The 23,245-nt window shown below is 37.6% G+C and overlaps 2 protein-coding genes across 2 annotated transcripts; both read right to left on the bottom strand.

The window, feature by feature from the left end:
- Positions 1-7,649: 7,649 nt before the first annotated feature.
- On the bottom strand, positions 7,650-13,296 carry LOC143568396 (cell division control protein 6 homolog B-like). Its single transcript, XM_077054566.1, has 15 exons — positions 12,944-13,296; positions 12,162-12,254; positions 11,254-11,474; positions 11,076-11,150; positions 10,359-10,468; positions 10,174-10,280; positions 9,963-10,096; positions 9,831-9,881; positions 9,690-9,739; positions 9,509-9,575; positions 9,319-9,408; positions 8,338-8,400; positions 8,170-8,265; positions 7,982-8,071; positions 7,650-7,865 (listed from the first exon to the last, which is right to left on the bottom strand). The coding sequence occupies exons 1-15, from the start codon at positions 13,149-13,151 to the stop codon at positions 7,833-7,835; spliced, it is 1,488 nt and encodes a 495-aa protein (XP_076910681.1). The 5' UTR covers positions 13,152-13,296; the 3' UTR covers positions 7,650-7,832.
- A 3,510-nt stretch (positions 13,297-16,806) lies between these two features.
- LOC143568395 (transcription factor JUNGBRUNNEN 1-like) lies at positions 16,807-23,018 on the bottom strand. Its single transcript, XM_077054565.1, has 3 exons — positions 22,528-23,018; positions 20,650-20,969; positions 16,807-17,294 (listed from the first exon to the last, which is right to left on the bottom strand). Exons 1-3 carry the CDS (start codon positions 22,727-22,729, stop codon positions 16,926-16,928), a joined length of 891 nt encoding a protein of 296 aa, XP_076910680.1. The 5' UTR covers positions 22,730-23,018; the 3' UTR covers positions 16,807-16,925.
- Positions 23,019-23,245: the final 227 nt, after the last annotated feature.

Below are 23,245 nucleotides of genomic sequence, written 5' to 3'. Positions count from 1 at the left end.
GCAAGCGAGGAAGATAAGACACAAGGCGCAGAACTATGAACTGCTTGATGGTACATTGTATCGACGCTCTTATCTTGGGCCGCTCATGAAATGCCTAGATGCAGAGGAAGCAAGCTATGTGATCAGAGAGATACATGAAGGAATCTGTGAAATACATGCTGGCCCGCGCATGGTGGTTGCCAAGGCAATGAGCGCAGGTTACTATTGGCCTGGCATGTACTTGGACGCTCTAAAAGAGATCCAAAAATGCAAACCATGTCAGAGCTATGCGCCAAACACCATGCGGCCAAAGAACAACTTGATTCCGGTGACCTCCGCATGGCCTTTCCACAAATGGGCAATCGATATTGTGGGTCCCCTACCGCAAGCGCAAGGGCGGGTAAAATTTTTGGTAGTGGCAGTAGACTATTTCACGAAATGGGTTGAAGCCAAGCCACTAGCAAAAATCACAGCCGAAGCGATGAAGCAGTTTATCTGGAGCCACATCATATGCCGTTTTGGCTTGCCCATGGAAATTGTGAGCGATAATGGCAAGCAATTCACTGACAAGAAGTTATCCAGCTGGCTCAAGGAATTGCGCATCAACCAAATCTTCACTTCGGTATATCACCCTCAGGGGAATGGCCAAGTGGAGCGCGCGAATCAAAGCTTGTTAAATGGGCTAAAAAAAAGGTTGGAGGGAGAATCCCATTCGTGGGTTGAAGAGCTACCTAATGTCCTGTGGGCACACAGGACATTAAGCAAAACCAGCAATGGCGAATCCCCGTTCAGCCTAACATATGGAACAGAGGCAATGATTCCAGCAGAAATTGGATGCCCATCCCATAGAGTGCTCATGATGAACAAGACGGATAACGAGCGCGAAAGGAGGTTGGATCTCAACTTACTTGAAGGGCGCAGAGAGGCGGCTATCATCAGTGAAGCCAAGTACAAGAAAAAGCTGGAAAAATATTACAACCAGCGCGTGAAAGAATGCCACTTCAAGAAAAATGAATTTGTCCTTCGAAACAATGAAGCTAGCCGCGCGATACCCCCGGGAAAAATGTCCCCCAATTGGGAGGGACCTTATCAAATCTCAGAAGAATTGGGGAAAGGCGCATATGCTTTAAAAGATTTGAATGGAAAGAAGATCCCGCGCGCATGGAACGCGGCACAGCTTAGAAAATGTTTCATGTAAATGTCAAGTTTGTAATCAAGGCTTTTTAAGCCATTATGAATAATGATACGCGCTATCTTCTATTAATGTGGATTCTATTACCTTTTGCATACATGTTTCACACCTCCCTTTATTAGTTTTGAGCAATATCACAACATTGTATTGACATCAAAACGAAATAAAACGAGGTAAAACATACATGCGCGAGCTTCAAGCTCAAACGCGTTAAGGAGTCTTAACTCTAAAGCGTCAGGGCCTTAGCCCAATTCTATTACCTTTCGCATACATGTTTCACACTTCCCTTTATTAATTTTGAGCAATATGATAACATTGTATTTACATCAAAACAAAATAAAACGAAGTAAAACATAAATGCGCAAACGCGTTAAAGAGTCTTAACTCTAAAACGTCAGGGCCTTAGCCCAATAATGTGAGCCTTAGCTCAAATCACTCACAACATCCATCCTACATACTGCGCAGCCTGACCATAAAACACCTAAACACAACTAAGGCAAAGCAAATGCCAAAATATAGTTGTTAAGGTCTCAGGTCGAGGTCGCGCATAAAATTGTAATGGATATCTGAGCAACACATTGACGCGTAAGGCTAAAAAACTCATAATTCCATAAACGCGCGATAACGTCGCGCAAAAGAGGAATAATGAAAGCGCCAAGACACGTGTCAACATAATCAAGATATGGCAAAGTCACTTACAATATGACAAGGGTTAAGTATAATAAATTCCTTACAACCTTGTTCTTATTCCAACGTGCAAGCATATCTTATATTCAACAAGCAAACATGCGACATAAAGACATGAATGGGAATGCGCAAGATGCGAAGAAGGGAAAAACAGAATTTCATTCAAAAGCATTGAAATTTACAAGTTTACAAGATGAGATACAAACTACAAAAAAAAAAAAAAAAAAAAAAAAAAAAAAAAAAAAAAACATGAAGGGCTTCTCAAGTCTCCACGTTGACATCAGCCTCTTCATCATCCTCATCATCGCCCTCGGCATCTGGCGCAGCCTGCTCCTCATCATCTCCAAACTGACCATAGTCAAGTTGTTCATCTTGTATGGAGTCTTCCAGCACAACAGTGTCAGGAGCGGATCCTTTGGCCACGCCAGAGCCGCTAGCAACGCCAGCATTCTCCGCGCCATCGTCGCCGCCAGCCCCTTCGCATTCGTCAAGTAATTTCTTTAGCGCGGCGAGGTCGGGCTGGTCAGCAAGCGCGGATATCTGCAAATCATAAGCAAAAATATGAGTACAAAAAGACTTAGAAAAAAAAAAGTCAAGGTAATCTCATTAAGGTTAAAATACCTGTGCAAGGATGGGAATGGGAGTATTCATATACTTCTCCCCCATCGCGGCCATCTCCGCGCAGGCAGCGTCGCTCTGATAAGGGTACTCGGATGGGTTCTTCTTCAACATGCCATATTCGTAACCATCCGTGAACCCTTCAACTCGGCCCAGCTCGGCCCACCAAGCGCGCGGCAGCGTTGCAATCTATCACCAGGGCCTGAAACTCGCCTGAGTATTTCATCGCGTAAGCGCAACGAGTCATGCCCTGTGAGATCAGCCAGTGGCGATCCTGCGCGAGGCCAGCAACAGACGTCTCGAGGGCAGGAACCTGAGAGTTTAATAACTCAACAGTTTCCTTAGTCTTTTTTAGCTCCTCTTTGTCGGACGCTGCTGCAGCCAAGATTTCTTCTTTTTCCGCCCGCGCAGCATCAAGTGCTTCCTGGCTAGACGCTGCCGTCGCCAGGGCTTCATCTTTATCGGCCTGCGCGGCCGCCAGCTCCTTCTTCAGGCGCGCAACCTCACTCTCCAGTGAAGATTTTTCAGTGACAGACTGGACAAGAGCCTGGTCACGCGCCTCCGCCTCGAGCTCCAAGTCGCGCGCTCTGCGCGCGTACTTGGCAGCATCCGCCTCCGCCGCCTGCAGCTTCTCCCGCGCCGCCTGAAGCTCATGCCCGCGCTTCACGAAGGCGCTGTTGGCACTTGCTCTGTTCTCACTGAGCTCGGCTTGGAGCTTTTCAGCTCTCTCGCGAGCATCAGAAAGATGCCAAGCAGACACCTTAGCCTCTTGCTTGGCTTCCGCAAGAGCATCACGTACTTTTACGTAATCAGAGCGAAGCTCTTGGGAGGCAGCAAAGAAGGCCGACCCAGCAAACATGTGATCGTTGAGCAGGTCGTCGCGAGCGCGGTCCTCCTGGAACCTCCTTTCAGATGGAGGCACAGCATGAGCCCAGAATTCCGCGCACACCCCCATGGACTGAAATGTGCTATCTTCAGTAATATTCCATCTCGGGCGGTAAGTGTGATCGGCTTCCTGCAAAAAAAAAAAGAAATTATCTAAGTCATCAAAACATTAAGATGGAAGTCCGCGCAGCGGAACAAAAAATAACCTATACCTGCGGGGATGAAGCAGAAAAGTCATCGCCAGCCCTACGAGAAGGCTCCGCCGCGAAACCTCGTGGCGCAGCAGGGCTGGCGCGGGCGCCCGCGGAGTCTTCAACTTCAAACTCCTCACCCTCCTCTGAAATAGGCCTCTTCTCCTGCGACCTAGAATCAAAATCGGTCTCGCGGGGAGGGCTGTGCGCAGGAGGAGGTGAGGGAGGTCTCGACGCGCCCAAGTCAGCGCGCAAGACGGCCTCCTGCTCCTTAGTAATGCCGATGAGGGGAGATTCATCGCTTGCAGGAGCAGGAGCAGACCAAACGGCGCTGGGAACGGCGCCAGGAGTGCCGCCAGAAGCTTGTGCACCAGCTACGGCTTCTATGAAAAAATCAACAACAAGAAATGGTTCAGGACTTGATCTAAAAGAGTCAGAAAATAAGAGCGCAATACGTACCTTGGCGCAACTCCGTTCGCGCAGCAAACATCGCCATGAAGTCCATTCTACCCTTCTTTGAGGGTAAAACGGGGGACTTCGAAGCGACCTCCGGCGCAGCCTCGGCATCTTGTTGCGCTGTCGCCGGCTCTACAAACATTTGAGTAAGGAAAGATTCATTAGTAATTCTATAAGAATCGCGCTCATAGAAACATAAAGGATAAGCAAAGTTTACCTGTCACGGACGTTTCCGCCGCGCGAAGGGAAGAGGTAGCGGCACCATGCCTCAGGTGGACAGGAGGTCTGCCCACTTTTATAGGCAGGGAAGACAAGGAAACCTTGGTGGTAAACTCTTGGGTTTTCCCAAATCCCCCCGCCTGAGTAGGAGGGTCCTGAACAACAGGGGCAACATCTTTTTTCTGTTTCTTACTGGCCCCTGCGCCAGTTTTCCCCTTAGCTTTACGCTTTAGTTGGGGCGCCTCCTCCTCCTCCTCCTCCTCCTCTTCCGCGAGCTCCAGCTCGTAGTTTTCGAGCGCATCTACAATACATGCAACAGAAGTGTTAGCAAAATTTGGTATTATAAAGGAAAATGCATAAGTACAAAGGCTTACCAGGCGCATCGCTGTCGAAGACAAATCCCAGATCAACAGGGATGAACATGTCATCAAAGCGATCCGGGAAACCAACCTCCCCAGCGCCAAGCGCGACGGAGCCACCCTCCATGTGCTCATCATAGGCAGCATGGATATACTCCTTGGTGACTGCACAAAACAAGTCAAATGAGTTCAGCAAAAAGAATTATATTCGCGCAGAAGTAAAGCAATGAGATAAAACTTACATAACCCGTCGACTTGGATAACGGGCTCAAGCGCGCTGTCCGCCCACCTCTTGCTCATACCAACCCCCACCAGCGCCTCCTCACAAATGTTCTTGGCGGGGGATGGTTCAGCGGTCAGCTTATTAACCCAGGCGCCAGTTGGGTTCTTGAGGACACCCACATCCGCAGGCGCAGAAGAAATCGAGCGCATGGTCATACGGATGGGGATCACACCAGCCCTTATGTAAAAGAACCTCTCAGACCAGTCATGAAGGCTCTTGAATGAAACAGTGGAGCACTTCACCTTCTGACTGCGAGGAATAAAAGAGAACCAACTGTCTTGGATCTTGGGCTTGTAAAAATACTGAAAGCGCCGAGGGGTGGGCTCCTCGCGCTGGGATTTGCACATGAACTCAAAGTGAGTCATGCGCACAAGTCCAAATGGATGGACTTGGGATATATGAATCCCATAGAACTGAAGCAGTGCACCCACAAACCTTGTCATCGGGAGACGAAGGTTGCAGTGGGTGAAAAAATGGCTATATATGGATATATAGCCGGTAGGCGGGTCCGCCGCCGTTTGCCCGGCCACAGGCAACATGCAGCCAAACAGGGTGGGAAAACCCTGAGAGGCGATAAGGCTGTCAAGATCAGCCTGCCTCAATTTGCAGGGGATTTCATTCCACCTCTTCACCGCCTTGGTCCTCCCTACCTCCTCCGATGAGCCCTCAGCAGCCTTCTTCCCCTTGCCGGTCTTCTTCAATGTAGACATTACTAACGATTTTCTACGGCAATGTATGGGGGTGATTGTGTTGTCTGAGCTATCAGACATACAACGGTGACAAAGAACAAATGATGCTTCTGAACAACAGATATTTGGGAAGCAGAACAAAGATAATCAGAAGACAAAGAAAGAAAAGCTCAGAAGAATAAACAAGAAGATGAAGGATAAAAAGACTCTAAAGGCTGGCTTTTATAGGCCCAGGAGAGAGAAATTTTGGTGCTGAACGGACTTCACGCGCCCCCACTCGCAGGTCTTGGCAAATGCGAGCGCGACACGTGTCCCTGACACTGTGTGAGGGGACATGAAAGGAAACAATACGGCTGCTGCCAGAGTTCACGCGCCACCACTCGCAGGAACTGACCAACGCGAGCGCGACACGTGTCCCTGACAGCATGTGAGGGGACACGAAAGGCAACTGTAGCACCTCGAGCACACGAAAGGCCTGACACGTCTCCATCACTGGCCCACGTCAGCAACAACCAACCACGTCCAGGGACGATTCGTTTGCAACCAAGAGGATAGAATTTCGCGCAACGGTGAGCAATAAGAAGAAAAAGACAAACCTCTACTCAAAGAGCAAACTATAGTCTAATATCTATCTTCCCTCGCTCGCGCGAGACAAGACACACATTAGACTGGGGGGGCTTGAAGAGGTATGTACCCGCCTCAACACCAAGCGAGGCGGGTCAACCCACAAGATATAGACAACAGGCTTGAAATCAAGACATTACGAAGGCACAAAGCCAAAACCTATGCGCATGGCGCATATCACATATGCTCATGCATCACATGCTCAGGCATCATATGCCCAGGCACCACACATGCTCAGGCATCATATGCCCAGGCACACATGCTCGCGCATCACATATGCGCGCGGCGCATCAGCGCGCGGCGCATATCACATGCTCGTGCATATCACATCTGCGCATGAAACATCTGCGCGTGAGAATAAAGAGAAGACCTCGCGCATCCTCAGGATTAGCGCATATCACACATGCACATAATCAACCTCGTCCTTATCCAAATCAGGATTAGGGCAACCCTGATTGTGCACGTCAGACAACCTTCCAGAAGGTATCTTTTTAAGGAATAAGAATATGCTGATGTTGACAGCTGCCAAATGAAAGGTGGACAACTCAGCATGACACATGTGCTACCACGTGATTATAACCAATGAGAAAGCACCAGGTGTCCCAGAGGACACGTGGCGCAAAGCGATTGGAGGAGGCCAACAAGGCTGAGCCCAATCAGTGGAAACCCTAGCACTATAAATACAGCATCAACTCCACAAGGAGACAGACTCATTCATTCACATTCAATCATATTCAATTACATTCAATCACAGACAGTTACAGCCAGTAACATACACAATCATATTCAATCACAGAGTATTCAGCTATCAAGCAATACTCTCCAGATTTCCTTACTCTCATATTATTATCTTCTCCACAAATACTTATTCTCACACCGGAGGGTTACCCCAAAGAGGACCCCTCTGTCCCTTTCTGAGGGGTAAGTTGACGGTGCTGTTCATTTTGTAGGTGGAAGAACCCAGATCCAAGAAAACCATCGGTGAAATAGTATAATCACACCCGAGGAAAGTAGATCGTCTACCAGTGAGTCGATCCACGCTTCTTCAAGTAATGAAAACATTTGAAGCTTAAATGTTTTAAGTTTAACCCGTAATGAATATGTAACCTTTGTCCCGTCAGAAACTCTGACCTTTCATTGAATGTCAGTAACAATGTAGACTGGATGAAGAGTTTTGGTAGATTGGTAGCGGGCGGGGTTCCGGCTTTGTCTCTCATCGTAACGGTGAGATTGATTGCGAAGAAGGGCTAGGAGCCTAGTATCGATGAGAAGAAGACGTTTGGTTGAGGACGCATATAATATCAAATAAAAACATATAGTTCCATAATAAACAAAACACTAATCCAAAATTGTTTTTCTTTTACAGTAAAAAAAGTTTGTATAACTTTATAATAAATAAAAAAACAAAACAACAAAACTGGAAGTTTTTACTTTTACTCTGCTGTTTTATTCCATGCACCATTGACAAGCATAGTTTGTAACCTCTATGGTCATTAGCCGATCACGCGACGATAACAATCTGTAATAACATAGAGTGTATCATGAGCTTTTTAATTGTAAACATATGAAATGTAAAATACTTAAAAAACACTGATTCCTCACCTTTACAGTTAACTTGAAATGTATTATATAAATGTCGATGATTGAAATTTACTGAAGACAGTTTCTAAAAAAACGAATACCCTGAAACAAAAAAATTTCGGATTTTAATATACAGAACATAAATAGCATATTATTAGATTATCAATATATACATAATATTAGACAACATTTAAGAAGCTTAAAGTTGTTTGTTGTACCTGCAATGCAAAAATGATGTCCGCTTCGTCTATCTGCAAAGTCACTCTCCTTAATTTATCGTCTCTAGATTGACCGAGTTTTAAGATTCCCTACAAAATAACAGCAACTTTAATAAACTTGATACAAAATAAAGATTTATTTGAATCTTTAATAAATAAAACGTCAACTGATAGATGTTCGCAGTTACCTGATCACCTAACACTCTACACATGCATGTAAGTTCCATTATACCGACGGGTGGTATCAATGTTGATTTGCAGATGTCAATATAAAACTTGTACAGCTGTAAAATAACAAGTTTAGATTAGAAGTTTCGTCTTTTATAACGTAAGATGATATGGTTATACGATTATACCTCTCCTATTGTGGTATCCTTCTTTCCTCTACGGAAACGTTTCACGGCAGAACAAAGTACAATCTACATCAAACGAGAGGGTAAAAATTAGTTTAATTCAAAGAAAGATTGGGGCGATCCAAATCGACCCATTTATGAGTAAACGGGTCAAGATAACTTTGTTTTTTAGGGTTAGGCTAAACGTACCCCCCTCGTGTACTTGTCTTTACCCCCTCCCCTAGACTTTCAATTCCTTTAACAATTTTATTTGACATATTACTACCCTCTAATATAAAGCTTATCATAATAGTAATATTGTTAATTAATTTTTGTAAATCTTTTCTTTATTTTCTCTCCTTTTGTGTTTATTACTCTTTATCATAATAATAATATTTATTATCATTATAAAATATATTTAAAGAAATAATGATATAATCTCTTTATAAAAACGATAAAACGATTTTTATATTTTTACCTTATTATATGTCTCCCACATAACAAAAAAATCCTTTGAATATATTTTGTTAGGTTCGGGCGTATAAGATTGTTGTCACATTAGAAAAGAACCAACTTGTTGATAAGGGCGATTTTGTTAATCTCTTTTATTGATTAAAAGCAATGCAAATTTTTTTTTTAAAAAAAAGTGTAAGCTATCTCTAAAAACTATTAAAAAAAATACTCTAAAGTATTAAAACACTTATAAAACTTTTTTTTTTCTTTTTAGATAAAAAAAATGTTTTTTACATAAACATTTTTTTTATCATTATAAAAACAAAAAAAAAGTTTATAATATGAAAAAAAAGGAAAAGAAAAACTCTTAAAAGAATAAGAAAAACTTTTTAAAATAATAATGATAATAAAAGCTAATAAAATGGTAAAAGAAAAACCAAAATGTTTAAATTGTATTAATGCAAAACTTGGGGGAGGGGGTATGTTTAGTAAAAATGAAAGGGAAGAGAGTATGCTTAGCATCACCCATTTTTTATGGTGGGAAAATGGTACCTGTTGATGCTGTGGAAGAGACTGTATAGTGTCAACTATTGGTGACTTGTAAGCCTTTGACAAAGCAATAGCCATATGATCAACTCTCACCTATGACAAATTTAAGTAAACAGAGACGGTTAACTGACTGTTTATCCGAATTCAAACGTGGAGATTATTTAAAAAAATCGTTACTGAGAAAAAAAACTACCATGGATGTCAAAGTTGAAGTGCAGAGCGACTCTCTAAGCTCAGATTCAAGCATCTCAATCGCACCCCTGAAAACCAAAAAAAAAAAAAAAGCTGAAGATTAGTTTCTGCTTTCAACAATTTAAAAGAATTTGGAAACGCTGTAAAACAATTATTAATAATTAAAAAACAAACATGCCAACCTGCAGATACCAAGAGCTTTCCTCATATCCCCCGATGCTGCAGCTACTTTCTGCGTATATTCAAATGGCGCGTCTTAGAATTTATAACAAAATCATCTTTTTTTATTATTTAAAGAACACATGAACTAAAAAAGTACTCACTCGTGCACAGAGTTCGAGAGCTTGTGGCTGGAAAACAGTGTAAGGAAGTGCCTGATGAAGCAAACATCCAGAATATAAAATTATTGATATTTAAAAATTAAGCAGCCGAAAAAAAAGATCAATAATGTATACCATTAGCCGTTGTTTAAGAATAATCATGATTTGATCCATGGAGTAGGCTCGAAAAGACACGACAATTGGCTTACAATTTAGAGAATGCAGTTTTGGGAGTAAACGGTCTGCCAAATCGATCGCATTAGCTATACCTGTAAAAGAAGTTAGTATGATGAGTTAAAGAACAAAGGCAAAACAAAACAAGTTCAAAGATGTCTTAACTGTATACCTATTAATATGACTTCTGAAAATGGCAATATTGTTAGCATAAATAGATCATGAAGCACCACTCGGTCCTTAGTAATCAAGTAATCAAGCTCATCAGCTATAACCAACCTGCGTACAACTCATGTATTAGTTAATAGCTTGTGTATGAGTTATGAGGTATACTGATTACTGAGTGATGAATCTTACATCATTTTAGTGTCGGGCGACTGCTGCTTTTGAGAATACAATTGCTGAAGTTGTTTCAAAGCAGTAGAACGACTGTTGACTTTCTTATTCGGTTTACTTTTTTCAAGTATCTGAAAAATGAATGAAATTTTGAGCAAAATGTTGGTTATATAGGGGTGTGCAAGAAACCGAAAAAACTGAATCAAAACCGAAAAATCCAAACCAAAAAAACCGAACCAAAACAAAAACCGACGGTTTGGTTTTATGTTTTTGTAAAAACCGCACTAACGGTTCGGTTTTGGTTTTGCATGCAAAAAAAACCGAAAAAACTGAACCAAACCAAATTCCTAAATTTTTGTTTTTTTTATATTTTATTATAAGTAATTTATAAGAATTTAATAAATATGTAACTCCAATATTTTTTATCAAATGTATAATAGTCTATTATTAGAGGATTAACAAAATTATTTATACCTAAATTCATGATTTTTTGTCAACTTTTTCTTCAGCCTAAAATTTTCAAGCTCAAATGGCAAAAACCGAAAAAACCATAACCAAACCGAAACCAAAATGAAAACCGAAAAACCGAAGAAACCGAAACCGAACGGTTTCAAAAACTCCAAAAACCGAAGTTTTGGTTTTCGGTTTGGTTTTAGGCAAAAACCGCACCGAACCGCACCACGCACACCCCTAGTTACATATGAGTCTGTGTATATCGATATCATCATAAACATTCACCTTGTTGAAAATTTCTGATGTGGTTGAAAGAGAAGTACAGTTTATAGTCAAAGTATCAGGCAGTTGACCACCTGTCTGCAAGCAATAACCATACATAATAACAAAATCACTATTTCCATTTAGATACTTAAAATCAGCATTGAATATGAAAATTGACATTTAAGCAAAATTATTTCACCTCTTTAGCCCAAACATTTAAACATCCCTTCACATTTTCCATTGAAAGTGATTTGCCGGTTCCCGGACATCCACAAATGTACAAGCTCCCAGCCTTCTGTTGCTCAATCGATTGCTTGCAAAACTCTACTATTCTTCTCTGTTCATCCTCACGACACACGATCATAGATGGCGCTGTGGATACATGCAGTGCCTCTTTCACCGCACTTAATTGCTCTGAATCTACATGAAACAAACAAATCTTATAATTTTATGATAGATTTACAATATACACATAGAGATGCAAACGAGCCGAACTTTTTTGAGCTCGAGCCTCATATAAGGCTAATTCAGTTATCAAGCCCGAGCTCAAGCCTTGTATGGGAAGCTCATTGAGCCTAAACAAGCCTCATTTATTAATAAGTTTTACCTCTTTTGGATTTCTATGAATTAACCCCACACTACACTACACAACCGAACTTGAGCCTAGCTTTAGCTAGCTTAACATACTACACGACCTCGATCTGAGCTTAGGCTCATTTAAGGTCTTTCTCAATATGCATATATAAATAATTAAAAATAAGTAACTTAATAATTTAAAATTAATAAAAAAAAGCAGAGCCTGTGTCGAGCCAAAACTTAAGAAATCGACTCATGAGCAGAGCTCGACTCTCATAAATCAAAACGGTTTGAGCTATGGTAAGTCAAAATGATCCAAGCTCGAGTAAATCAAAACGAGCCGATCTCAAGCTCGACCTCTCGTGAGTCCAATCTAGTCGAGCTCGAGCTCTCATAAGTACAAAACAAGCAAAACTCGAGCTCGGGCCTTGTCGTTTAATATTAATATGCATCACTCGAATGAATTGCATAATTCTTAATTCTAACTAGGTCATATTATAATTAAATAACTATCAATACAAGTTAATTAACCTGTCGGATTCCAAATCGGTTTATCCAGAAAACTATCCAACAACTTCTTCTTCGGTGAACTCTTCACTTTCATTAAACTACCACCACCAGCATCTACACCTCCAACCTGTAATTAATTAAACATGTATCATTAACCTTCACCACAACAATAACCAGTTAAACCTAATTTCACAATCCTGATCCCTAATTAGTAATAATTACACTCAGTGGCGAAGCTTGGACTAAAACACAGAAGGGGCCGGACTCAAAATTTATACAAAATTTCACAAAACAAAGGGGGCCGGACTCAAATTTTCGGTCGAAAATGGCTAAATTTTACACTACTTATAAAAAAATTGGGCCGAAAACGGCTAAATTTATACTACATATAAAAATTTTTGGTTGAAAATGGCTAAATTTTACACTACGTATAAAAAAAATTTGGTCGAAAACGGCTAAATTTACACCACGTATAAAAAATTTCGGGCGAAAACGAGTAAATTTACACTACTGCGTAAAAAAATAGGGGGGGGGGGCCACACAGGCCCTAATCAACCTTCGCCAATGATTACACTCCGCTAATTTATTATTTATACAAATGAAGTTAGCGTGCTAAACATAGAATCAAGTAGACACGTTTAGCTAGTTAATTTCATTTGTACGTTAATTTTCCCCTATATATAAATATATCACAAATAATGCAACTAACCAATTCGGAACAAACGTAACTAAATAAACTTAATCTAACTGATTCGTAACAGACGTAACTAACTCGTTAACGATACACGTGCTTGGCACGTGACTTACATTTGCACAAGTTCTACTCGGACTGTCATTGACGCAATGACGAGGCGATTTAGCCTTCAACGGAGAGCATGCTTTCGACGGAGTATAACTCATCGGATCATCGGTTATATCGGAATTGGATCTCAACCGCCTTTTATGAGGACTGGTGACATCGCCGTTAACAATTGACATAGGTGAGGATATTCCGGTAGCGATTGACGGCATATTCTGTTGATTTGACGGAAATCGGTGACGGAAGTAACTGGAATTTGGTGAAGATGAGAATGGGAGGTAATGGCGGAAATATAGGGTTTAGCGGGAAGCGCCATATTCTGTGGTTAGTGAAATTTTTCCCGCGGTTTTAATTGAAAATAAAATTAATAAATAAGAGATAAAAATAAGGAATGGAGCTGGAGCCAGAGCCGAGTCTGAGCTCGACTAGGCTTGGCGTCAGCTGGTTAGTTGTTTTCTTAAGTTCGGGTTTTTATTTGTTTATTAGTTATTTACTTTTAAAATGATGATTTTTTTTGTTTAGGCTACCACATTCTTAAATTTGGAGAGTCTCGTTGCATTACTATGGTTAGACTATGTTGTCTTAAACATGAATATGCTGGCTTCAGAGTTTGGCTTTGGGGTTTCCAGTCGTTGTGTCATCACAAGAGCATAACTCTCTTGCGTAACACACGGTGGGACGAAAACCTGTTGGGCTAGGAATCCGAACTGATAACCTCGTAACGCCTAGCTCAAATATTTCGTTATTAGTATCCACCTAAAGTGAGATTGTTTCTTAATTAATTTAGATATATATTTTTAAGTTATTTATATATATATTGAGAAAAATATTAATGAGCCTAAGCTTGGCTTAAGCTCGTGTGCACTTTCTTAAACGAGCTAAAGCTCAACCCGAGTGCTCGTTTGTGGAGAGTGTAAAGTTAACACATAGAAGTTCCAAACAAATTTAAAGTTAAAAATGCAATAGGATTGTTAAGGCACGACGAGCCTAAGCGAATTTCTCATACATGATTCAAGCTCATAATCGATAAGTAAATTGTTACGAACCGTGTTCGTTAATCAAATGGTCCAAGAAAATAGAAGGAAACCGGATAGAAACTAGAGACTTTTGGAAGAGACCTTGATCATTAAATCATCATTTTTCATTCATAATCATTTAATAAAACAATAATGCCTTTATATAGGCTTACAAACATATAGAATAAAACGTGCAGATGCTAACTTATGAAAACATGGACCCATTACTCTTCCTAATATAATGCTAGAAATAAGGAAACATGGAGATGATGGAAACATGGTAGTTCGGCACATAACATAAATAAGCTTTATTTGATGCTCGGGATCATAAGGCTACAAGATTTTCAAAATTAGTAAATAACCAACCCTACTAAGTGTAGTTCATATCTATGCTGATGCTTGTGAATTCAAATGAAAATTACATATGATATAAGTTAATCATTAAAAGACCGGGTAATCGGGTATACAATTGTGTACATTGATTATCTATTTATCCATTATATAGCAACTATCATGAAAATAGATTTTAACAAACATAACAATTACTAATGCGTTTCATAATTAAAATCAAACCAACTAGCAACAATTATTATATACATAGATAAAGCCTTCCTTGCAAAGAAATGGCTTATAGAAAGTCACAAAAATTAAAACAAACAAGACAAAATTAAAATTATCGTGATCGACATGAGCAATGACAGGCATATTCCGAATGTTGTGTTTGTAGTCCATGACCCGACGAAGCTCTTCAGCTGTGAACTTCACCTATGAGGGAACGACGGGTTCAGGATTTCGATGATATGGTAAAGGGTATAGCTACATCATCCCATTTTCTTTTTGACCAAAAACTCAAACTTTAAATGTTATTGGTGAGAACGACTGTTTAAATAATATTTGGATTATCGTTCTGACCATAGAGGGGTCAAACTTTGAAAATTATTGGTCAGAACGTCCATTTGACTAATATCCAGACGGGTAATCTGACCACATATGGTCAAACTTTGAAAAACTTTTGGTCAAAATCGTACGACTGTTTGAGACAACATGAGTTTAGATGTCAAACGGCATGTGTTTGGAAAAACTAAGGGGGGTGGGGGTGGTCCATTTCATCACTCACCACATCCAATGGTGGTGTGCCACCTCACCCCACCACATTCCATCACTAGTGATGGGATTTAGTGGGGGTAGTGGTAGTGTGATGGATATATATATATATATATATATATATATATATATATATATATATATATATATATGTATGTATAGATATAGGTGCAATCTTCATCACTAAATCCCCATAACTCGTGATGGCCATCACGTAAACCCTCTCATCACGCGTGATGAGAGGGATGGCGACGGTGTGCGTGATGGGATAACGCGTGATGTGTGTCCATCACGGACCACTCCCACCGCTCTAAGGTATAGGAAATTGAAAGCAAGTTAAATTACCATTTTGCCAAACTTCTTGTGTCACTAATAAACTGAGACTCCAAAGTTGCTATTTGCCTTCTAGGTAATATATTGTTCAAGACCTTAATTTCTTGATTCTACTCATACCTATATATTTTCTAGTTCTTCCATGTGAAGTAACATTTTGATCTTTACAGTTTATATATAACACTTTCCTTTAAACTTGATCCCCAAGGTAGGAACTGCTGTCCATGGTCTTCTATTCACTTAAACTAATTGTGTAATAATTAAAGTATAATTTTTCACCTAATCTAGGCCATAAGTCATGCATAGTTGAACATAGAGAAAACATTATTCTATTTATTTTTTATAACTACATTAATCATGATTAGCAACCTTAATTATCATCTCCTTATTGAAACAAATTATATAGCTCCTGGCCTCCCATCAACCCCGGTTTTCGGTATTGTTTGAAACTTTCTCCAAGTCGCGGATCAAATAAAAGCGAATTTTTTGTTAAAGGGAAACTAAGATGGTTTTTCATGCCGAACCCATAGCTGGGTCAAGGACGGTAAAAAACAAGCTAGGGATTTAGCCCCTGCTTAAATAGTTAATACCCGATTTTTATAAATATATAAATATTTGCATATTTAATAATTATGAGGTTCACTTTAAGAGTTATAAGCCAAAACATACTTTTGCTATTGGGGGATGCGGGTTAGAGTCCTCATAGCATCCCAACTTTATTTTTCTATGTTTCTTACATCTTATTAATTGATTTCGTAAGTACAAACCAATTTTTTTGTAATTTTATAAAGGCTTTAGAATTTTTTCCCTTTAGGCTGCTAATATGGTTGAGTCGGCCATGGCTGAATCAGTCTATGAAGACCCGACCCCTACATGATATCTTGATGGTCACCTTGATAAAACCAAATTTTCTCCCTCAAAACCTGATGATTCCATTCTATGACGTCCAAATACTTCACATAGTTTTCTTTCGCATGAATATGATCAATCATGCTCTTCTGCTATTGATTGAATTCTTCAGGATATATCGAATGCTAACGTGTTCTTAATTGGTATTGTTCCTGCGACTGTGATACCGTACAACTTGTTCTAAGCAATTTGAAAGCTATCAATGAGATGATTTTATTTGCTTGCAAATAAGATCAAGAGAAACTTGAAACACATTGAAACTACTTTAATACATAAACCAGCTTTTACTACCTATCAACTACCTTATAATATCTAAACATTGTGACACAATAATAATAATAATAATACAAAGGATAATTTTAACATTCCGATACATAATCCATTTATAACTAGTTATACATGTGTGGATACAATAATAAATATAGTGTTAAATACATTGTAGCTACCTGAACCAACAAGAATTACAGCAGGTGACACATTATATATATCATATATGTATACAACTTATTATGGACAAATGTCATCATGGTTGGTAGCACATTATTATCATACTTTAATTAACATATATGTTATTTAAGCTAGGTTTTCTATATGGGACATTATAATACATGCAAGCCTGCAATATTACATAAAATAAACCGGACGATCAGTAGACGCAAACTCCACAACGGACCTCAGGTCATCACAATCTCCATGTTTAGTAATATTGTTCACATCTTGGTCCGAGAAGCAAGAACTTGATGCAGATGGAGCTTGATCTGATGCAACACCTGAAGTAGCGATAAACGAACCAATTGAAGTCAAGTGGTTCATATCATGATGATAAAATGGATTGTTCCCATGGTTAAGTTGGATCATAGGAGTTTGGAATCTGATGTAACTCTGCATATCATCAACCGTCAAATTTCTTTTAGCGGATAGTTTTTTAACATCCGGTAAGGTTTTCTTGTGACACGTGTTTCTCTTAAGGATTCGGCATAAAGTCCAAACTTCCTGCATTATGCAATGACAAGGTATCCATCCCAATAGCATATTAGTAAATTATGTCCGCATAGTTTGCATACTCAACAATGGAAACACGAAACTAACAAGCATAGAAAATAAAGAACACACATGATCATATACGTGGCTTAGTTGATTACTGTGATCGAACTAGATAGTATTTCTTATTGATTTGGTTGTTACATATGGTTTAGAAAAACATAAATGACAAATTAGGTCAAATTCCATATGGGCAAACAAAATGTATATACTCAACAATAGTTTTATATATGTTTCATTTTCTTACGCCCTGCTTGCGGTGCGCACATATAATGTATATATGTGTGAACCATTGGGTGGGCAAAAGTAAAATTGCACTAATTTTGACGTTATTTTACTAATCACGTGAAAATAACGTTAAAAGTGGATCATATGAACGTGCATTTACGCCCTGCTTGCGGTGCGCACATATAATGTATATATGTGTGAACCCTTGGGTGGGCAAAAGTAAAATTGCACTAATTTTGACGTTATTTTACTAATCACGTGAAAATAACGTTAAAAGTGGCGGAAGGTTAATCAGGCATCATGTGGTGGCGTTGATAGCCGAAAGACAAGGGCACATGCACCAATCAGCCGGTGTCCCGATGATTGAGTGTTATGTGTCTTATGTCCAAGGCTTGATTCAAAACTACTATCGAGCCGGGGGTCTCACCGGAAGCAGCCTCTCTATCCCTATGGGATAGAGGTAAGGCTGTCTACATCTTACCCTCCTCAGACCCTACCATAGCATTGCTATTGGTGGGATATACTGAGTACGATGATGATGATGATGATGATGTTTCATTTTCTTGTGCTAGATTTTTGCTAATTAAAGTATTAAACCATCTAATTATATATATCACATTGCTGGTCTTAGTGAGTTTGATTTCACAAAGTTTTTATCATAACCTTGTTCAAAATTTAAATTCTTTATATAAATAAAATGGAGAAGATTTGTAACATACTTCTTTAGTTAAAAAATAACCTCATTTTTTTGTTTATTTCAGAAAAAAAAATACCTTTTTAAGTGTTTTGTTTTCAATATGATCGGTTTTGCCATTTAAAAGATGGTAATGGCGCAGCTTGTTGCTCGTTTACATAACTCTCTATTATAATTGAATCATTTTATTATAACATTAAAAGTTTTGGCGTTTAAAAATATACATTTATGTACGTGGTTAAGAGGCAGGTTACACATGCATGGTTCCAGTTCTTGATTTTTTGGAAATTACCTCAACAATATATAGAGACCTTTTTTAATGACTAATCTACATTGTTTTGCTCATTACGAGGCTTGAATACCCACAACATAAAAGGTCTTTTGTTCAATAATAGATTCATGTTTTTTAACTACATGTAGGCATAGACATCAAATACTTTACCTTATTTTATTACATTTCATCTTAAAAAAATTTATTTAACCTCTTTCACCTTTATTTATTTAATATAAAATTGATTTTTAAATATCAGTTTGTGTGTGTATGTCATCCGTTAACCCTTGCCAACTCATTTTTAATACAGCTGGCGTTAAGATATACCCCTAAGCCATATGTAACATATCATTGTGTTATCGGTTGACGGGCTAATCGTCACAAAAGTTGTGGACTTTTACGTCTAATCGACACAAATGTGGTTAAGTTACAACAAATGGCCCACTCGCAATATAATTCAGTTTCCCGTTATAAAAGTATTTTGTAATGATATAGTTAATAATACTTTAGAATGACAAATGCTATATGAAAACCAACATATGTTTTTATATACTTTTTTTTATATAAAAATCTCTCAACAAATTTTTCACATAAAAAATCAATATATATCTTTTTTACTTCTTTTTTTCTCATAAAAGTCTTTTGACAATTTTTATCTAGAAAATAAAGTCTTTTGATATGTGAGATTAATTTGAACAAAGTTTTGAACTTTTCATTGTCTGTCTTTTAATTTTAATTTTTATAATAACAAATAATCTTTAAAAAACAATATAATAAGGTAAATGAGCATGATGACGCAACTCAAAATAAAATATAATGATTTGTATTAACTTAAAGTTGAAAAAATTTATAAACAAATTATACTTATCGCTATTATGATGTAATTTATCATATATTTCATGATTTCATCATATAATACCTAAAAGGTATTTTTCCTTTAGATTTAACATGTTAAGAAATTTTTATTACAAAATATTAGTTTTTTATTATATAAAAAATATTGTAAAGGACTTTTACAGAAAAAATCACAATAGATAAGTTAATTTTACATGGTATTTATCATTTTTAGAACATATGCCAATGACTATTTCGAAAAAATAATAAATATACATTTCTCAAAATTATATCGAAAACATTTATACATTCTCAACATTATTAAGTGATTTTCCTTCAAGGGTAAAGTTATAATATAGAGGGAGACAAATTGAGAAGTGTGAGAAGGATTTGTGACAATACAAAAACCCTTAAAAATAAATTAAAAAAATAATAAAAAAATCATAACTAAAAATATAAATAAAAAAAGAAAAAAAATAAAAAAAACGAAATGTTTTCGCTTTCATTCCCGTTCAAAACAAAAAATAAATAAATAAAATAAAAAAATGACGAAAAGACACAAATTCCGAGATCAAAGACACAATGACAAAAATGAACAAAAGACACAATTATATATAACTAAAAAAACACAATAAATCGCAAAATATAACATAATGCCGAACAAAATATATCACAATGTTTAGTAATATACCACAATATAAAGAAAAAAAGATACAATCAATGATACACAAAACAAAATTAATAAACCAAAAAACACGACGACTTTTTTCACTTACCATTGTGTTTTTTTAGAACGAGAAAGACGGTGGAAACATTTTTGTGTTTCTCCTTTTTTCGTTTTTTTTATTAAATTTTAAGTTATGATTTTTTTATTAATTTTTTAATATTTCTTTAGAATTTTTTTATGTGACTACAAATCATTTTCATATTTATTCCCCTTTGTAGAATAACTTAACTCTCATAAACAACACTAGAGAATTTATTATTATTTTACAGTTTTTAAACTAAAGTATTATTATTTACTTTACTTCATCTTTATAGTGTAATTATTAGTTTTTAAACGCGGAGGTTAATAATAATTACTCTAATTTATTTCTAGGTTTAGTAGATCAAAATCATTTGTGCCAAATCTTACATCATCTTCTGAATTCGAGTTAAATTTCCTGTTATTCGCGGTTATCCGGCTATCTACTTAAATATGGACATGTGTTGAAATATATACCTTTGTTCCAAACACCCTAAGAGTATATATAAATGGCAGATGGAGTGTTTATTCTTACAGCTTCTTGAGAGATAGATTTATCATCCATATGGTTGATGTTTTTGGCATCAACGCGGGTAGTATTAGTCGATGGAGGTAGACGAAACTCATGCATCATCCATTCGGTTTTGGTGCCTTTACCCGCACTACCACGGTAATAAACAAGCGATTTCTTGAGGCCAATACACACCGGTCCAGCACTAGAATAGATTGGCCGGTCGATGCCTGTAGCTTTCCAGAAACCCGAACCAGTCACTCGGTTGGGCCGTATGCTGTTCCTATACTTCCTCCCTCTTCTACAAAAGAAATACCATTCCCTGTCCCCCATGTCATTGCCTTCTACAAATCATACATACAAGTACATGTTTATTATATGTATTTCATTTTCAATTCTTTATAGAACAACAAAATTTTATAAATAAATTTATAAAAACAAAATTTATAAATAAAAACCCTAAGTCGAAAGAGAAATCGACCTAGGCAGAAAAAGTTTACATACAAAGGGGAGGATTTTTATTCCACTCGACCCATCTGTGTTTTGCTTAAATGTTTCTATTTGAATACCACAAGAATGAGTAATTAAGAATAAGTCTTAGGGCCGTCTTAGACCCCATATAGGGCTCGGCCACAGTCTAGGACACGGTGTCAATAAGGGCACAACTTTTTTAATATAAAAAGTTATATAAAATATATGCATATTTTTTTTAATTGTTATTAGTGAATTGGATTGAGATGGTTGATAAAAAAAACACCAATAAAGGTATAAAAATATGAACAAGTTCATTAAACATTAAACAATCTAATAAAATTTTATTAGGTCTTATCCTAGTAATTGAAATAAATCAGCAATGAACAATCAGTTTTGAGGAAAAAAATTATATAAGGGCAATATTTGTCTTTGGCACTTAAAATCTCGGAGACGCCATTAGAATAACATCGAATAAAAGCTACTTATAAGACTTCGTCCGAAAAAAATTGGAGTCATTTTTGAATCCCAGTTAAAGTGCACCAACTTGTCTGAATGATCGCCTCCATTATAAGTTGTTTTCGTAGTAAGCCAAAGCCAATACATCTTCTAAAGATAAAATAAACTTTTGGAGAATCTTTTGGAAATTAGTAGGTGGTTTAGGATTCATCAAAGTATACGAGTTTTATGAAAGTTTTCATGCTTTAGGCAGTTTAATGCCCGGCCCTGCAAGCAAACTCATGCAATTTCTGACAATATCTTTTGCAGTTTGTTGGTGGCAAGCGAACTCCATAGAGTTTTTCATCAAACTTAAGTGACAAGCAAGTGACAAGCAAACTCAATAGAGTTTTTAATCAAAACCCGTCGCTTACAACTTTTCACCAAACAGTATGGAGTTTGCTTGCCACCCAAGAAACTTCGAATTCACATGCATGGTAGCGACCTGCTCATAAGCACAAAAACTTCCAAAAAAAATGCCTTTGGATGATACAATAATTAAAATCCACTTTGGATGATATAAACTATCAGTACTGATTAAGTTGACATATCTTATATATGTCATGACCAAACCAACAAGAGTGAAAGAATTGAACCACATATCTTATATATCTATTAATTTTTGTATCCAAACCCTAATTAATTACTAAATATATAGGGTTTGGATCATATACAAATGAAATTAATGTTCTAAACGTGAGAATCAAGTAGAGTAATTATATATACAAGTAGAGTTATTATGTAATTACTCTGTGATATAATTATATAATTACTCTTACTTGTGTATATAATTACTCTATTTGATTCTCACGTTTAGCATGTTAATTTCATTTATACGTTAACCTTATATATATACACACACACACATATAAACATGTTGTCACTAGACTGATGAACATAGATATCAAACAAAAATATGAAAAAAAAACATACGCGGAAGATCCCATGGATCATATTTGTAGATGTCAATCTGTTTAATAAGGTCGATATGGATCGGTTTCTTGTCAACCTTACGACGAAGATAAAACCCTACAAGCTCTTCATCGGTAGGATGAAACCGAAAACCTGGAAGTGGTACATCTTCTTGATCATCAACTTGTCTTCTATTGATCACTTGCATCTTCTCAGTATCCATAAAAGAGTATTTCAGTTCATAAAATATATATATAACTAATTATTAAAACTATCAATCATGTATCTATATTATGCAAGTGTGATTAGGGTTTACCTGTGTGTGTATGTAATTATTAGCTAGCTATATCTACAGAGGTGTGAAGAGGGTTAGAGTTTAAAGGATCAAATGCAGCTAACTTGGTCAAAGTCATGAGCATTGACTCATGGTGGTTGTCAAAATCAAATGAAAAAGTCCTAGTCCACAAGTTATGATTGAGTGCCATAATCAATTAGAAACAGTCAAATATATAATGCAACATGCATACTGAAGGGGTATGCACCCGCCTTAACATCGAGCGGGGCGGGTCAACCTACAAGATATAGACAACAGACTTGAAATCAGGATGTCATGAAGACACAAAGCCAAAACCTATGCGCAAGCGCATGAAACATCTGCGCGTGGCGCATATCACATATGCACACAACACACACATTTAGTGTGAGAATAAAGAGAAGACCTTGCGCATCCCCGGGATAG

The sequence above is a fragment of the Bidens hawaiensis genome, unplaced genomic scaffold (genome assembly GCF_021521415.1).
Source record: "Bidens hawaiensis isolate Kalapana, Puna unplaced genomic scaffold, B.hawaiensis_p1.1 tig00023985_1, whole genome shotgun sequence".
NCBI lineage: Eukaryota > Viridiplantae > Streptophyta > Magnoliopsida > Asterales > Asteraceae > Bidens > Bidens hawaiensis.
Note: the sequence above shows the minus strand (reverse complement) of the source record. Positions and strands in the feature narration are given on the sequence as shown.

What these genes read in the sequence shown, in the direction of transcription:
- LOC143568396 (XM_077054566.1), bottom strand. Translation starts at nt 13,151, where the DNA reads ATGCCGTCAATCGCTACCGGAATATCCTCACCTATGTCAATTGTTAAC. An exon ending in ACCGATTTGGAATCCGACAG is followed by an intron (nt 11,475 to 12,161) that starts GTTAATTAACTT and finishes TGTTTCATGTAG; the next exon opens with ATTCAGAGCAATTAAGTGCG. An exon ending in CTTCAACTTTGACATCCATG is followed by an intron (nt 9,409 to 9,508) that starts GTAGTTTTTTTT and finishes AATTTGTCATAG; the next exon opens with GTGAGAGTTGATCATATGGC.
- LOC143568395 (XM_077054565.1), bottom strand. Translation starts at nt 22,729, where the DNA reads ATGGATACTGAGAAGATGCAAGTGATCAATAGAAGACAAGTTGATGAT. An exon ending in TGATCCATGGGATCTTCCGC is followed by an intron (nt 20,970 to 22,527) that starts GTATGTTTTTTT and finishes TATGATTTGTAG; the next exon opens with AAGGCAATGACATGGGGGAC. An exon ending in AATCTATCTCTCAAGAAGCT is followed by an intron (nt 17,295 to 20,649) that starts GTAAGAATAAAC and finishes TGCATAATGCAG; the next exon opens with GAAGTTTGGACTTTATGCCG.